The sequence below is a fragment of the Augochlora pura genome, chromosome 2, assembly GCF_028453695.1.
Source record: "Augochlora pura isolate Apur16 chromosome 2, APUR_v2.2.1, whole genome shotgun sequence".
NCBI classification, from domain to species: domain Eukaryota; kingdom Metazoa; phylum Arthropoda; class Insecta; order Hymenoptera; family Halictidae; genus Augochlora; species Augochlora pura.
Window position 1 is genome coordinate 18,756,125 of NC_135773.1, and position 18,725 is coordinate 18,774,849.

The following is an 18,725-nucleotide window of genomic DNA, read 5'->3' on the forward strand; positions in this document are numbered from 1 at the left end:
AAACACACATCATAAACGTGAAATTCTTCATATGACAATTCTGACAGTGGCAAATATTTAACGAAATCGACGGAAACTTGGAATCTAGTATAATTATTGACAATAAATGGCTAAACTTGGTAAAAATTTTGGATAATATTAAACTGTAACACCGATTGTTTACCTAACCATCAGTCTACGTTATTCCTTAACTGATTAGAACAAAAATTACATTTCTGGAATTTGAAATGCTAGCATTCGCAGAAAAATGTATACCGATGATCTTTTGTTGAAAACATTTTGTTACCGGATCATCTCAAACGTATGAAAAATCGTTAAAAGTTTGAGTCCAGCCGCAGTTCGCACATGGTCGGTCGCAAAACGGTCTACTATTGCGAACATCCGCTTGTTAAAATGCACGTACAATACAAAATTGCAGGAAACGCCACTTAAAAGTTGCGTGCACACGTTAACAATACAGCAATAAAATATACCCTACTATGTCTATGTTATGTAAAAATTTAACATTTCCTCTTCCTGATTTAAAACGTATAAAAATGTATTACACATTTCGCATTTGATTTTCCACGGAGAATAATAAAGACAATTAATATCAGTGATAATTGAAAATTGTCACTTTGTAACGTAATGACGACTCGCAATATTAAATATTTTAATATTTCGGATATAGAAACTTCGATAGGTTCCCACATCGAAGTAAAACCAAATTGTTTTTAATATAAAAGTTGGAAAATTGACCTTTGCCCGGAAGTAGCCGTTTCCCAGACTGTTGCGGTTTGGTCGGATCCACCGAAACCGTCGATGATCGCATCGATGTGCGGGGTGTACCGAAATATTTTTAGCTGTAAATAGCCGGAGTTTTCGGCGTAAAACGCCGCGTCTCCGGCCGTTGTCCGGCAGCAGCAAGACTTACGATGGCAATTTACGTTCACGGGCTCAAGTTTTACGAGCGTATCGGGTGGCTTGCTTTATTGGTTAACTCTCCGGTGCGCCGCGCCGTAGAAAACACGGCACCGCCGAATGAATTCGACCTAGCGAGCGAGACGAGGAATAAAAACGATGAATAACATTCGCAGCCGGTAGGAACAACGGAGGTGGAAACGGGCGTCGTCGTTGTAAACGGAGATTAAACTAGCCCGGCCAACTAACGCCGACGCGGATGGACACTTGAAATTAAAGACGGTCCTCGCTTCTACGTGCATCGAGAAGGAAATTCGCCTGCTCGTCGTGGAACGCGGTCGGAGATTCTTTCGCGATTTTACGTTTCCCGTAAACATTCGTCCGCTCGTTACTCCGAGGCCCTTAATAACGCAATTCCGACGTTCCGTGACGTCGCGTGGCGTCTCGGCGAATGCCGAGCCGGTGAAGCATCGCGGGTCCCGCCATGCCAAGGAACATAATTCGCTCGTTCCAAGGGAAAACTGTTATCCAAGGATTTTCCGTGCAACTATTTTCGTCGGGTTAAAAAACTCGGGGAAAGTCGAACGACGCTCTTGTCTACGCGTGGTCGATAAAACCGAACGGATCCCCTCGGATTCGGAGGGCGTCGTTCCAGGTTCGAGGTTCCAGCGAGACCCGTGCCCGCGCTCGAACGCGATAAAAAAAGCTCTCTCCGGACGCGACTTAACTCGCTAAAACGCCAAGTAATTTCCCTCGAAGGAAGTTCTGCTCTTGCAGAAAGAAGACATCATTTACGGACGGAAGTCCGATCTTTGTTCTTTCTGCCCTCCTCCTGTTCGCGGTACGAACGTAGCCGTATAATAACGGCGAGGGAGGGAGGGAGGACGCGGGGGGGCAGGACCGAACGAGTTAATTTGAATGCTGCCCTCGGTTAGCGGGTCAACGGTATTTCTCCAACTGCTCGCCGAATAATCGGAGGAGAGGCTTTCCATCGGCTGCCCCCCCCTCTCTCCCTATCAATTATGCATGTTAAAAAGGCGATTCGAGCGCGGCGTGCCACTAAGGGGAGAAATAGGCTGACGGACAGAGCAGGCCGTCATTTTTAAGGTATTACCTAAAGTCAGTTTCCCGATAAAGTATCAGCGCGTTATCTACAGCAGTTTTTCTTCTTTTAACGAGTCAATCGTTGCAAGTTTTTTCAAAAGTATGTAAATTACTTTAATTATTGAACCGTGGATCTTTGTGTAAAATAAAATTTGTCTGCGTCAATTGCGAGACGTTGAAGCCAACTACAATGTTGTTTCTTTCTTGAATCAATTTAATAAGTTGTAATTATGGTATTATCATTTTTAGTTTCCTTGACTATGTTCGCTCTTCTGTGATTCACTTATGCAGTTTCCTTATAAATGAATGAAATCCGCAAATCAACTAATTATACCGTATTTGTCTGATTTATATTTTGTGGAAACACGACTCTTTTAAAGTACGTACAATTTAATGGTGAATATCTCAGTTAATCTTATCGAGCTTTGCTTTATAACGATAAAAAGACTGTATTTATTTAAACCTTCCGCCATTTTTATTATAATGCATGCTTGAATAAAGAAGTTGATTCAATCGTTTCCCATAATTTCAACAATTTTAAATAGAAGATTATGCGACGATTAAGATTTACTGTTATTTATCGCTGATTCGGTTAGCTATTTTTGACGAGTGTACTCCTCGCAACACAGAATGTTGTCATATCGTCGCGATTAATTATGAAATCCTTGCGGCGGAGAGACTGCAGGTTATCGAATACGTATTTACCGTCTTTTACGAGCCATCTTATCGGTTATTCGAAAATACGATATGGTCGACGTTGCCAAGGACATATGAAAACGTTTGAAGCACCGATGCACACATTTCATGCAAGACATTTACGATACGGCAGGAAATATTGACCACTCAAGATCGCGACCCCATCGTTCTCGCTTCTACCTGGTTTGTTCGCATGCTTCAGCAGCCCGAAGATAACTGTTGCGCAATCTTGACGTGCCTCCACTTAGAGCGTGCCCTCCTCCGTCGCTCCTAACTCGACTTTCTCCTTCTCAAGTCCCCGAAAGACGAACGAGTCGAGCCTCCACACTCTTAGCATATTCATGCCGCACTTGGTACTGTAAGGAATGGGATTTTACCAAGTGACTCGAACAATCGGCTGGTTTTTCAAGTGATTTTCTATTGAAAACATTTTACAACATGACACGTTTGACATGAACAAACAATAATTCAAAGAAAAAGTTTTTCTAATAGTATTAAGAAGCGTATTAAATATAAAATAAGAGTTAGGCAATGATTGATTATTATAATCTGGAAGCTATTCAGGATTATTATTAACTGAAATAGCACCTAATTTTTCAGTTAATCATAACCCGACAATGTAACCACTACATAATTAATTATTACCGTGTTAATCGTAATTTCGATTACGTTTCCTTCGATTACTTATATTATCGCGATCATTTCATTACTTAAGTTACTCATTACTCATGATCATTTGATGACTTAAGTAACTCATTAATCATAATATCTTGATTATTTAAGTGACTCTTTAATCATGATTACTTGTTTGATCAGTAACCGTAATAACGTGCACAATTTCACGCTAGTCACAATCGTTACTCATCAATCAGACTCATTTCTGCCCAACTCAACTTCCCCAACTCGACGTAACATCGTCTTCACCAAAAGACGCGCATAATTGTTGGATTACGAAGAAGAGTCGATGGATAAAAGTGAAAGATCACGAGTAAGATCGTATTACCGGGGGAGATTATGGTTTTCTACGTGTTCCTACATTGTAGAAGATGCGACGTCCCCTGCGGTGTCCCCAGAGCCGAAAATTACTCACCGTCACAGTCTGACTGTATAGTCACCGATGGACGAGTGGTGTTTATAGCATAAGAAGAGCGAGGAGAGGAGGACCACCGCAGCCACGAGCACGAAAAGTAGTCGAAAGATTTTTACGAGCCAGACATTGGTCTCGTCGACGCAATGCCTCTTCGCGGCGGCGGCGGTGCAGAGAACGTAACTCTCTATGTCGATTTCCGTGGCAACCGGAAATGCATCTTGGTCTTCTTCGACGAGACGTTGCTGCAGCAGGTACACACGATTCCTCTCTGCTGACCACGGCCTCGACGAAATTGACTCAAGGGATCGAAGTGCATTACGAACTCTCTCGTGTTCACGTAGAAGCCTGCGGAGAAACCAAAGGTTTTTATCTCGGGACGTCTGATCTTTCACCCACCCGCGCTCCTGTCCTGTCGCCTGTCGCCTGTCGCCTGTCACCACCTTGTTGCACCCTACTCTTCGATCCGCATCTATTTATTCCCACCCGTCGCGACTCGCCCGTCGCACGTCACCCCTTTTACCCTGCCGACGCGACCATAAATGCGTAAATCCCTCCGATCCCATTCATCTCGCGAGTCGAGAATTTCCCGGCGTGGAAAAATATTCAACCAACTGTTTCGATCAACGCTCCGAGCACCGTTCGTTGTTCAAAAGATGGCACAGAGAAATGTGTAAGTTCGATTCCCGCCAACGTATCTATGTTATCGCTCTTGCAGAAGTAGGGTAAACGCGTTTCCTTTATTGGCAGAAATAATTGATTCTTATTAGTCCCCAATTTCCAGGAAACGAGGGACTCAAGCCTGGCCGACAATAAAGAAACATCACGTCCTGACTCCCGTCACCGTATCGCTTCCCCTGTGGTCTCCCGCTAGCTTCTTCCATTTTGTTTTCATTCCAGACTTTTGATTATTATTGGCTATGTTACGGGTTGAACAAGGGACGAGATTAGATGGAGCGTGGATTAATTTATTGGTCTACTGGTAGAAGTGACGTCGTAAACAAGTAAGGACTTTGGTCATGCGGGTCGAGTTAAGGGAGCGGGAATACCAACCTTGTCGCTTAACAGAAATTATACCATCTTTTGAGCAACAAACTGTACAGCAATGCCGATGAACGTCAATTTGACTCTCATCCCTGCGTTAGCAGTAACATGTTAGCACATTCATTTCATATCGATAAGGGTAATTGTAAGTCAAATGCGATGTATCAATTCAAGCTTATAGTGTCTCCCTACCACAGTGCAAGAAAGGAAAGTGGACTGGCTATAGTGATCGAAAAATATATGTGAAGCCAAATGTTTACTTCCATGAATTCCCGCGAATGTTGTTAATGATAGATACATCGTCACTCATCGACAACGATTTACCCCCGGTCGCCGTACGTAAGTCCAGACAATGTACGTAATTCGCGGACAAAATGTGAGATTTTAGCTAGTACTTTAATAATTCTAATTTCGTCGTAGAGGATGTTATTACTAACACGAAGAGTCGGTCAACATGTTTGCTAGCTGCGTCATTAGCCTATATAGTTGCATTTATTGTATTGATCGTATTAAATTATATCTCGTATAAAATATGATAAAAATGTTTTCAAAAGGGAACTATAAATTCTCTAAATATCATGCTATATGTTACAATTTCAATAATTATATTTACAAAAATCTTTTACGCATATATGACACTGGTAGCGAACGTGTTCAAATTCGCTACCAATAACGACAATGTTGATGAAATAGATCGAAAGATATTTTATAATGCAACGGGATTTACTTTTGTTAGCTTTCTTAACCCTCTTGGTACCGAACAACGATATATCGTTATTGGCTATTGTTGACAAGATAGTTTTCTTAATATTTTTATTAAACAACAATTTCATATCTTATTTCTTCTCCCTTTTTGAATTTGTTATTTATCAAGCTTTTCAAAATTCCTGCAATTCCTTTCCGAAACTTTATCAAACTTTGTCAAACGAGTTTTAAACATTTCGCTCAGATACAGACTCTTTTGGCCGGTACTAAGAGGGTTAAACTAGTCTCGCGCTTCTCTCTGAATTTGGTGGAAGGAGTAGAGCAGATACCCGTTGCGCCGTTCTCGGGCAAAATGCGGAAAGTGTGCATGGGAGTCACCGTTATCGATTCGTTTGATCAGCACCGTAAAAAGTTTCAATACCGATGCCAGTACCGCGCGACACGTAACTGTTCCGATAGCCAATTAATAATGAATATCGTTTGCCCGCACAATCGATTAATATAATTGCACGCGAATGCATTGAAAGCAAGCAACGCAACTTGTCTCGGCCGATACACCCCGCCGCGATGCAACAAATAGCCAAACCGCATTGAAATCGATACGGTCGCTGGTAACTTCCAATTTCACTGCATTCATATTTTTCTGGTATAATTGAAGTCTCGATTTAAATCCCGTGAATTCCGAGTATCGATTTACGTGGTTCAAGTTTCAAGTCCCGATTCTTGCGGTTAAATCGGCGATTCGCAGTCGTTGCTTCACGAATTTCGATGTGCTGGTTTCAATTTTTAATTTTCCGAAACTAGACAAATATGAAAGCATCAGATTGCATTTGCGCATTTCCGTGCCACCCATTATTTGCATAACCCGTTTACCCTAGTTCCGAGCAGAGTTGACCAAAATTTGATTCGACGCCACCGTTAAAATTATCGAATCGAATAAAAATAGAATTAGATCAAAATTCATCGGAACAGCGTTTCGCGAGAACAAGAATTTATTTGACTTTAATGAGAATTACGGGATATAAAATATTTTTGTCACAGTTAGCTATCGATCTATTTCTTCTATATTATAATTCTATGAGCGATGCAATCTTGTAATTTTTTAAGCATTTGAAATTGAACTGATCTGAATGTAGTAGCATAAATATATTCTTATCGAGTCGATATCAAAAAACGAAAGCAGTCAACAATTATTCGTATCGTCACTCGTATTGGAATAATTTATTCGAATAAAGAATTACACGATTAAATTATCTGGCTGAATAATTCTGCGATTAAATAGAATAAGTTATACGGAACAATGAACGATCATGTAATTCCAGCGAAATAGTCGACTGAAAAGAATTCGTTCGGATAATTATCCTGGACAAATATTAATCCGAAACAATTCGAATAACGTCAAATTCTGATTTCTAGTCGTCGGCCACCGCAAAGTTTGTACGCCCGAAGATCCAGATAAAGTCCGTCGGTAGACCGGAGCGAAGTTTAAGTTAAAACCCTCTCGACCAGTTTCCTGTCCGGCCGGGGTGCTGCGCGGCAACGAGTCGTACTTCAACGAGGAAACTGTCAAGATTTTTCGGCAGAAGTTTCGGCAGCCGGTGAACCGAAGTCGCGATTTTTAAAAGCAATCAGAGAACGAATCCGCGAGTTCTCCGGAAGAAGGAGGAGCAGGAGGAAACGAGTTTCCTTTCGATTGTTTGTCTTTTTGCCTCCCTACCGTCGCACTCTCCCTCTTACTACGACTGTCTAGCAGTTTAGCCCGGGAACGGATATCGCGGAGAACCTGTTTACTTTGGTATTCGGCTAAATCGTAGTTCGAGATAACTTTTACTTTTTTACGATTCCATCGCACCGCATCTGGCAAGCGTATCGCGTCTCTGTCCCGTTCCCGCCCCCGGTTGCCGAGTGCATCCCTTGCGCCCCGCCAACGAGCACAGCGAATCAAACTTTTTCGAAAATCTTCCTCGATGCTTCTTTCATCGCCTAGTTTGCCGACCTTATGCGCCCGAGAACCTGCCGAACGCCCTTGCAAACTTCTCGAAAATCTCTTTCGGATTGCCGATTAGACAATAGATCACCATCCGTCTAACCAGTTAGCTGTTTTCGTTCGGTTGATATTTTTTTATTTGATTATTCTACACGAGTAATCTGAATAATCGTTAAATCTTTGACTACTGAAGCGGGGCTGTCCTTGCCGAAGTCATTTCTGACTTCTACTGAAAATTGCTGTGCTCCCCACTCTTGCTCGCCGTGACTCCGGCAGAGTAAACGGAGGATTAATGTACAAGGTGTCCTAAAATTAGTTAATACAGGGAAACAAGGAGTTGCTGAGATCATTTGAAGTAACTTTTTCCTTAGCGCGAACGCAATCCGAGGATTTGTTTGCGAGTTATTAATGAAAAATACTGACCAATGAGAGGCATGGTCACGTGGTGTGAGGTGTCTGAGCTAATAAGCGGAACTAGACTTCGATTGCAACACACCTTTTTAAAGATAACTTTGGGACACCATGTATGTAAAAGAAGTCGATAAACTTGACTTTGATGACTTTGATCATGGCAATTGATCGTTCAATTTATTATAGCACATGGATAATTGATCTCATGGATTCAATAAAAAGCAGTCTTATTCTCGTTAAGATAGAAGTATATTCACGATCGCGTAAATCCGATTTTTTGCCTCAGCCTGTGAGATGCGTTACGACGAGTATACTCGTCGTCTACTAGAATTTGCAGATTCAATTGAAATTTTACTAAAAATTATAACGTATTCATAAATTTTCAGATATTTTAAATATTTGGAGGCCAAAACAAAATAAGACAGAGAAATGCAAAAATATATAAATATTTATTAGTGATAAAAACTATGCACAGTCTTGGGTAGTATACCGGTAATCGCTTGCGTTTTTGCGACACGTTCTAGCTACACGGTTTTCAGAAAGTCCCAACAGCTGACTGGTTAAAACGAGTGGTTTTAGTGACGAAGTTAAGGGAGTTGGAATTATTAACGAAAACTCGATTTTAAGAAGAAATATCCTGAATCGCGCACGACTTATCTCGTTTTGAAATCCAGTGATCGTCGAACTTTTCCATGGAATTCCGTACGAAGCGTTCTCGCGTGTGCTCGCGTGTGTCAACAGAATCCTTTCGAATCGGCGACTCGGGGAAGTCTCGGGTATCGTAAATTTCCAGTTCGTTATACCTTTTCTTGGCTCCGCAGAGGCCGAGAACCGTGTCGCTAAGCAGGGATGGCAGCCATTCAAACAGCACCACCAAAATCCAGTGTAAGATCGGCGAGGACGTCATGCCGCGGAACCCGAATGTCGGGTATGTAAACTTCCGGTTGCCCCGGCCACCTTTCTTAATCAGCTCGTTCCATGTGCATCCGATCGAGACTGCGTTATACACCACCGGCCCTTTCACGGACTTTCTGCAATAAAAACAGCCTCGATATTATTCAACTAACTCCCCTAAGTTTTAGTAAACTAGGACAAACGTATCAATTACCAGCGCGGCCTCGTAATAATTTTACTTGTAGTTAAAGAGATTGTTCGACTAATTGCAGAGTGGTTTACACAATTTGTGCACCCCTTATAATTTTTCAAATATGCGTTGCACGAAAAACTACTGTATACAAAACTTGCATGCTTTCACCCCTTGTGCTACGATTTCTTTCACGCTACGTTGATTAGCACTTCTTTGTCCCTAATATTTTTAATAACAGACAGTTATTGTTTCTTTTATTGTCTTTGTGTACTTTTGTTTCTAGACTTTGATAACGGAAGAATTTATTTTTATTTCGATGTAGAAGAAATTAATAATGTTCATATTCAATAGATCTTGCACGAAATCTGTATTACGAGTCTGACTCGTTATTATAGTGTAAGAGGTTAAAGGAATACTTTATATAGCGCATTTACTTTTTTATAGATGAAGACGTTTCGGATATTTGATGATCGATTTTGTTTTTTAGTAGAGTACTCTATATTTCTTATTCCAAGACATGGAAGAATATCGAATTCTGTCTAAAGAAAGTATTTATTTTATTTATGTTATTTATTTCATGACCTTTAATAGCTTTAAACCTAATAGTATAATAGCTAGTAATAATAGCTAGTAATTTTACTTTATTTCTTGAAAATGCTTTTTGTGAAATATCAATTTTCGTCACGTAAACGTCGCTGTACTACGGAAATCTGTGATAAGATGGAATCTCCAACTTGTTATTACGTGAAGAAAATGTTCAAGAAATAAAGTGAAATTGCCCCTTAGCTATTAAAAGTTTAAAAGTAATAAAGGTCAATACTATTTTAATCAGAAATCGTTATTTCTCCATATTCTGATATAAAACATATAGTATTCTATTTAAAAAAACAAAATCAACCTTAAAATTTCTGAAACGTCTCCAACTATAAAAAAATTAAAACAATACATAATGTACTCTTTTAAACCATTCAACTTTTGTGTACAAAATTTGTTCGTACAACGCATATTTTGAAAATTATAGAAAGTGCACAAGTTGCGTGGACCACCTTGTATATTGAATGTTTTAAATAAAGTACGATCCGTAATTTTCATAACCAAATTAAAACTTTAACTTCTTCAGATCTATAAAATGGGGCAACTAATTTTTTTTATAGATCTTATAATGATTCGATGTGTTCTTTGTCTTGATTGTGAATAGTTCTGTCTTGTGCTGTAAATGAAGATAATCAAATACGCAAACGATGCTTTTTAAAAATAAAAGGAAACTATTACGTTTATAAAGTCCGTGTAAATTACTGAAAGACAAAAGTACAATGGGCTTCTTATACAGGGTGGGGAAAATAAAGCGTTACAAAGCAATATCACCATTATCGTTAATGATACGCGGAAATGCTTGAGGAACGAATTGTTTGGTTCGACGGGGCACATGTTGTGGTGGAAACTGTTTTTTCTTAAAGGCCATATTCTGTGAGATTTCAAGGTCATCGATGTTTTTTCAAATGGAACTATGTATTTTTTTCGATGACATTATTACCGACTTTAAGACGAATCCAGCGACCTGTAACTCAAAGTCATTCTAGTCGCGCAAAGTATGAAAATAGTTGAAAAACCGAAAAATATCGCAATAATAACTTTCACAGGATCCACTAACCTTGGTTTGGTTCTACTAAGAAAAATCTTTATTCATAGTAATCCGGTAACTAGAATCAGTTTACGTTTCGCTACTGTTGCTGTAATTTGATTTAATTTTCATGTCCTATATATTTTGTGTTCCTTAATTTGATTTAGATTTCGTGTCTCATATAATTTATGTTTTCCAGTTTATATATATTTTGTGTCATTTAGTTTATATAAACTAATTTTAACCATTAAACGGGTAAATAACGATTCTTTAAAAATAACAGAACAAAATTGTATTATATTTAGACTTGCAGAGAATCAGGTAATCGGAAAGTTGAGTAAACAATTTATTTTCAATTGTGATAAGATTCGTACACATAAAATCGTTTACATAAAAGACGTCAATTTATAATCGTAATGGTCTAAGAAGTTCAACATTCGTAAAAAAAGCAATTTAGCTTGTCGGAAACTTCGGACCTCGTTTTAATGGCCAGAGCAATTGACACAGTTTTCTATCTGAAATTCAACCTGCGCGGGTCCCGATTTTATTCCGCGACCCGTCGATCGGAGGATCCCTCGATCGCCGGATGTTAAGCAGAATCTCGTTCGCAGCGAACTAGCGAACCCGCGATCTGCATTTTCATTATAATTCCCGATGACGAACGGACCCGTTTTCCCAAGGAAATAAATCGTCTCCCCCCGATGAGATTTCTTCCCCCGCGTCATCTTACTAACCGGCAAGCATTTAAACGCGGCGGACTGCTAGCCGGGGCTGAAGGAAACGTTTGATTAAAAAATGTCTGCATTCAAAGCCTCGGGCTCGGACAGGATCGTTCCGTGGATGATCGTTTCCTCCAATTTCGAAGATGATATTAAGACGCAACAGGGGAACGCGAAGCCGCGTGCGACTCTAAATCGACTGTTGCCGTAACGATATTCCCCGCGAATTCGAACCGGTAAACCGGCGAACCGCCTTATAACGCGGCCACCCGCCCCCCGCGACCTGGTTGAATGCTCGGAACGTGCGCTGAAACTGTTACGTTTTTCTACGGCGCCGCTCAAAAGAAATTTGAATGCTCTCGTGAAGCGAAACCGCGTTCGTTTACTGTAAACTGTGCTCGCACCGTTCCCGTGGCCCGTTCGCATAAAAGCCCGCGCGCGATCTAACCGCGTCCTCTTAATCGTTTTACGTCCGCATTCGAATCGGCCGTTTATTTCGCTTGTACCGATCCTCGCGACCGCCGCGCGTGTACGGTCCGCTTTACGTAATGTCTCTTTTCTAATCCGCGGCACGCTGTTGCTGTATGACTTTCCCTCGCGCCGATTTATTGCGATGTTTACTGGCAGGGACTAGGGAGAGAAATTGAGGCGCGAACTCGCAGTAATTCTTCTCCGCTCCCTCGCCTTCGTTCGCTTTCTCCGTTCGTCGATGTGTCGAAAAATTCACTGGGTATCCACGCGCAACGTGATAATTACATTTTTATCGGGAAATCAGAATTTATACATGGCTTCTAGATGCTTCTGTTTTACGATCAATTTAATATTTTCACGAGAACGCTAAAAATTCTACAATAATTTTAGAAATATGATAGATTATAGAAGAATCATAGATTATCAAAGAATGATATATCATACAGAAGGTACAGGTGATTATTCAACGATTGTACCTTGTATAAAAATGATTTTTTATACAGAAGCGCCATAGGGACGTAACAATTGCAAAACCATTGTACTTCAATCTTGAATGCGCAAGAAAACATAGTTCAGCGATCCGTATAATTTATTTACTGCAACGAAAATTCTATTGAAAGAATGAGAAAGTTCACAATCCTATGAAACTCTTGTATCTTGAAAGCGCAGCTTTAACTGAGAATACTTGATCGTTTTGCCGATTTATTTATGCATGTAATTGTACAGTGGCACCTCTACTTCAGTTGTTCCACTAGTTAAATTACACTCTAAATAGTAAGGATATTATATTGCAGAACAATATTGTCAATTGGCAATTCGAATCATGAAACAGCGACACTGCTTGCATCGCAGCGCTTCGATCAAGTCGTAGAGCAGCGAGAGAGGAACAGGTATGAAGATAGAGGAAGCTAGATAGGAGGACAGGTGGAAGATACAGGAAAAGAGATAGACAGATGCTGAGAGAGATGGAAACGAAGTACTTACGCGGCGGCTCGTTCCCAAGCAACGGCGATGAGTGTGTTGACCGTCAGGTCGATTGGAATGATTTCCGCTTGACAGCTGGAGTCGCCGAAAGCGAGGCCCGCGCTCACCATGAAGGCTGTCGGCCCTTTGAAGACGTCGACGAAGCCGGGCATGGGCTCGCGGAGGGCAGAGCCGACCAGCGGCACCCGGACCAACGCGATCGGCCCGTCAGGGACCTGCTCGTTCTGCAACGTCTCGCTGATCTGGCCCTTGTGCCGGAACAGGCTCGAAATCGCGGCCAATGTCTCGAGCCTGGGCAGCTCCTGGCAGTACTCGAACACCGCGTCGTGCGGACCCGCCGCATGAAACGCCACGCTCACGTTGCTCAGCTGATCCTTGTCCTCCTTGCCCATGCCCAGCCCGTCGTACTGCAGGTTGCCCTCCAATGCCTTCACCCGGCTGATCGCGCCCGGGTCCGTCTGCCGCAGCCTCTCGTATCTGCGAACGAAAACCATTCGACCATGTACAATTTCTCTATCCAAAGACCACGACCTCGTTGTTTTATAGGGACTGGATTGACCGCTGTGGTACAACGTACAATTGTCTTGCGTGCTTTAGTCCTGAGGGGAAGATAGTAGCCACGAATTATAAAGCTGCTGACACCTATTCTTATCCTACTGAACACTACTAGAACTACTAAACCAGTCAAAATGACTAGTTTCTGATATTTTTCATTTACAATCGAATTGTAAATTGAATCTGTCAGTATAAAAGGAGAAATATTGGAAATAGAAGCTAGCAGAAGTTGTAGAAATACGTGTGTACATACTTATTTCATATAACTTAACAATATAAATAACTAACGATAGTAAATGAAAGAAATACTCGTATAAAAAAGTGCCGTGCAAATTGAGGAACAAGTGTATTTTTGTTTACACTACAATGGCAATTGAAATAACAAATTTCTATGCACAACGTGTATAATCGTCGTTTCATAACATACTGTTATGTCTTCGTGGCGAGTACACGTATTAAAGAAATCTGAGCGGTTAAGGATACGTCGATCTCCATGTCTGTAACTACAGTTATCGCGATACTATGTTCTTACCGCACCACTCTGTTATCCCATCGCTAAGGAGGGTTGCAAACGCGAGCACGGCCGACCGCGATATTGCAACAGCAAATTTTCTACCTGTTCGCCGAGTATCGGGTCCAATGCAACGGTTATTGCAGACTGATTCACCCAGTAGGTGTAGCGAGCGAAAGAGAGAGAGAGAGAGAGAGAGAGAGAGATTGCAAAAAATCACGCTTAACCACCGCGGTAACAGCTGGGCATTCGGAACAAATCAAATTATTTACTGCCACTTGCCTTCCAGATTGGCAAAGAGTCGCTTCGCGTGTCGTAAGCTTCCGCGGAGATTCCACCGAGAATGCCTCGATTGCGCCGCTAATTTCGGCGAAACTCGAGGCTCCAGTTTTCGGCGGCGTGTAAGACGCTACGAGGGCAAGAACGCGTTTTACGAGGGCGCCGAAAATACGTCGGCGAGGGAAGCGTGCCAATGAAAATAAATTTCGCTGGCAGTGAAAATACTCGGCCCCTCGTAGACACGGCTGAGTTTTGCCTCGCGTGTCTCGCGATGCAACCGCCATCGTTACGGTGGACGATCACGTAACGCTGCAATCCAATTTATACGTGTACGCCGCGCGCCGCGTTTACGCCAGGCGAACCTAAGCATCGGAAGAAGTACGCGTTCCGACCGCGTTATTCTTCGGCTCGGCGAAAAAGCAGATTTCGCGCCGACCCGTCTCCGACGGAATACTTGGAATAATAAGCATGCTAAAGGATAAGAAAGAATGCTAAAGGATAGCAATCGTTGTGCCTTTGATTCGCTTTCGGGTATAGGTAACTTTATACTTATCTAATAAGACATATTAAATCTTTTATTCTATTTATTTTCAAATAAAAATATTTCATCAAATTGTATGGAATTGTGTTTGTACGGAAAAATTTTTGTATTTCGTTATTTTGTTCATTTTTGGTTGAAAGAATTTAATACGTCCCCCTAGAGAAATGTGTATATGTTAACGTGTCGTATTCGAAAATTTTTTATTAAATTATTTTATTCAAAAATGAGCAAAATGAAAGAATATTGAAACTATATATCTTATTCGAGAAATTTGTATTAAACATTTTTAGTTGAAAGTAAGCAAAATAATAGAATGCAGAAATGTAATACATCCTATTCGATGTATATAAAGGTAACAATGTACAACGAAAATAAACCAAAAGCACAACAATTGGTCAGTTGAAAGTGATCAGCTTCACTATACTACTTTCAATTTAAGGCGTCAACATCTAGAAGTGGTTTCACGATGCGACACGATTGTCAACGAATAGAAAAGGCCATCGTCGTTCTCCATTTCGCGTTTGAGTTGTAATTGTTCTCGGGATAATTTGCCTCGCCGGTATCAAGTGTAGCTATTTGCTGGGAATATCGTGCACAGAAGAAACGCAATTAATTTTCCGGGAATATTTCGTCCGCCGCTTTATTTCAGGATCAGTTGACCGCCTGTCATCGCAGCAGCTACAACAACGGCCGTTGCGATGTTTCTGTCATTTAACGCGCCATAGTTCCTAGAATTGTTTCTATTTCCATTGCGGCGCATTTCGCGCGCATTGATTGGCCAACGATTCATTTTATCCGTTTTCGATCGCATATTTGAGCCGACTAAATAAATCGACTCGCGGATCCGGTTGCGGTGCAGCATGGCACGCCGCGATGCACCGGCAGCCACTGAATTACTAATGAAAAGCTAATCTGCGCGCGTCGCATCTAATGAACCCATGATTAGAATGGAATACCGCGCTATCTAACGAATGGCTGATTAAAGTCGCCCGCAATATCTAACGAATATGCATCTAGCCCGCGCCGCGCAGCCAACGACTGATTACAACGATAGGATGGGCTGTATACATTTTGGAACCGCAGCGGATACGCAAACGAGATGCCGCAAACCACCGTAAACCTCCGCAAACAACCGTCGCCGTTGCGCCGGTGGAAACAATGCATCTAATCATGCAATTGTCTTAAGACGGAATTTCCTATACGCTTCCGTTGTATGCGCTAGAAAATAATGCGTTTCTTTTCATCTCAGCGGTCTCCAAATGGCGCGTCCACGGTCCGACGATCTTCTGCTTTCGTTCTGGTTAATTTCGATATTTATATACAAAAATGTCCAATGAATTATTGCCAATAAGAGTTATCCCTTTGCGACCATATTAAGTTTATATATTGATATTATGATGGTTGAATCAATTGTTGTTGAGCGAAAAGTAATACATAATAACATGTTTTAATTTTATGCGAAGTTAAGAAAGATAAAATAAATAAATAAATAGCTTTGGTGGCTGAGAGTAGACATCCGACCGCAAAAAGTTGAGACAAAATTTACTTGCTTTTTAATCAATCTAAAAACTGCCTATATGTCTTCTCATCGTTCAGTAATTATTTTCTTATTAACAGTAACTTTTCAATTTTAAGATTGTTGTCTCTAAACATTCTTATATAGGCAATGATTAAACAGATTTCCTAATTCGTGCATATATTGTCATAAAATCGATTAAACGTCTAAATAAATTTAACTGTATCACCTTTAGAAAAATAACATAGGTGAATCTCTTTTAGTCTCGCTTATCACACGCATCTTTAATATCCCGACTTCCTCCTTTCCTTAAAATTCTCGACATAATTCCTTTGTCATCTTCGCCTTCTAAAAGTAGCCAAAATGCTAGCAAATTCGGACGCTTCTTTCTCTTCACACATCGTTTTATTCGCTAGACGGTGACATATCTAATAATAAATGCATCACACGTAAATCATATACGTAACGTGCGTGTGGTCACACGCGTCTGGCGCTAGTAGAAAAAATCATTCGCGTGCAGACGTTGCGTCTAATCGCAAGCGGCGAATGCACACGTCCAGCTGTTCACGCCTGACGCTTGCAGGAAATCTTACCTTCACACTTCGATGGCGATCACGTTCTTGTCCTTTTATGTTCCCCGCATTTCGATGGAAGAGCTTACGTCGGTCGAGTCGCGTCGGTGCATGCCGTGGAATCGTATGCGGTACTATACGACGGAAATATTTAACGCAACCAACGAAGATAGAAATAATTGCGCCTAATATGGACCAATTAATGTGTGTGCCAGTGCACCGTATTTTCGTTCCGATTACGGTCGAGAATGACAAACACGACCGGCGTTTGCATTAATTAACCTGGCAAACACACCAGTTTTCCATGCACTCGACCATGGCTTTCCGATCATCTACCGCGTCGAATATCAGGGCCTCTATTGTTCCAAGCTACGCGACGAATCGACCATCGAAATTAACTCGCAGTAACCGCGCGACGTAATAGCGAACTGATATTTCCGCGTGTTTCTTGGGGAAACCGGGAGCACTGTTTGAATAAATGCGTACCGAGGCGACAAGAAGATCTGTTTGATCCTGTCGTCCTTGCTGAATCCATGCCTCGATCTGAGCACAACGTAGACGGTAACGGCAGGAAAGCTGCGCAGCAGTTTCTCCAGCAAGGCTCTGCCGACGTCGCTAGTCACTCCGGTGACTAGGAGCTCCCGGTTCCCGTACCACTCGCACAGAGTCATAGTAATCGACTGATCCTCGAGAAAAGAAAGTGGGCAGACCGGCTGCAGCCGGCTCCCGTTGCAACGTCTAGGTGCGCTTGTAACGCACCCGAGGCGAATCGCGCGCGGGTCCCGGGGGCCGGCGCTTGTTGCAAAACCGAGGAAAGTTTCGCGGCCGCAAACAGGGAACACTTTGTGTACGACCAGGGCCGCGCGCCGGTTCAACAGGCAAACCGATCCACTTGCCGCGATAAAAAGGACCAAGTTTCGACGAGTCCGTATCAAAGTAACTCATTCTCGACGAAAGTGAACGAAAGTGACTATTCAAACTGGACCGCGCTGGCTGAAGTTCCGCCGCTCTCCGGTAATCTGTCTGCCAATTTGCCGCATCGATGACCGCTCGCGAGCAGTCCGGAAAGAACCGCGAATCGGTCAGCTTACCTCCCTACGATCGAACTCCTCGAAACCCCCGAGAATTCTGCTCTCAAAATTCCAAACTGATAACTCCTGTTTTTCCGCGACAGAAGACCACATCCACGGCTCCGTTTTGCAGTCGAGTCGTAATCGACTCGATGCACGAATATACCAGTGGGCACCAAACGTGTCCGCACACTCTTCGAAACGATATAATATTTTTAGAACTGTCTAAATGGCTTAAACCTTTTTGTAAATGGTAGAGTTATTTTTTTGGAATAAAACAAATTCAAGAAAACACTCGTTCCTTCATATTTTTAGGTGAACCTATAATAACAATTCAAGGAATACGTTTTGGAGATCTTAATAAATTGTATGTACTCGGAAAATTACTTTTTAAATATTTCATTTGCTTTTCCCCATCGTGCATCATTTTGCCTCAAATTTACAATAAATACAGGGTGTCCCAAAAGTGATTTGCAAACGGGAACTGAGACTGAAGACATTCGAAGTAACTTTTGCCTTTACAATAATTTTCGTCGATGCGTCGTTAACGAATTATTAACGAAAAACAGTGATCAATGAGGTCGCTACGCTCTATTTGAGCTCGCCTCTTATTAGCAATTTTTTTTATTTAATAACTCATAGAGAAAACCGCGGATTGTATTTTCGCTGAAGAAAAAGTTACTTCAAATATCCTCAGTAACTCTCCATTTTCGGATTGTTAGACATTTTTGGGATACTCTGTGTAATATAACTCAGAATGTGCAACGTATATCTGGATTTATAAACACCCCCTAATCTGTTTTTAAGATTTCGGGTATCCGAAAACTCTCGGGACCCGCCCGAGCGAGAAGCAATTACCCGACCC

At 41.6% G+C, this 18,725-nt stretch overlaps 1 protein-coding gene across 2 annotated transcripts; it reads right to left on the reverse strand.

The window, feature by feature from the left end:
• Positions 1-2,245: 2,245 nt before the first annotated feature.
• Positions 2,246-17,491, reverse strand: LOC144477856 (fatty acyl-CoA reductase 1). Of its 2 annotated transcripts, XM_078195595.1 has the most exons (5): positions 17,277-17,487; positions 12,817-13,293; positions 8,738-8,965; positions 3,791-4,135; positions 2,246-3,056 (listed from the first exon to the last, which is right to left on the reverse strand). In XM_078195595.1, exons 1-4 carry the CDS (start codon positions 17,459-17,461, stop codon positions 3,793-3,795), a joined length of 1,233 nt encoding a protein of 410 aa, XP_078051721.1. In that variant the 5' UTR covers positions 17,462-17,487; the 3' UTR covers positions 2,246-3,056; positions 3,791-3,792. The 2 variants fall into 2 exon arrangements, with proteins under 2 accessions (XP_078051721.1, XP_078051723.1); XM_078195597.1 differs by lacking the exon at positions 2,246-3,056 and having other exon boundaries at positions 3,090-4,135; positions 17,277-17,491.
• Positions 17,492-18,725: the final 1,234 nt, after the last annotated feature.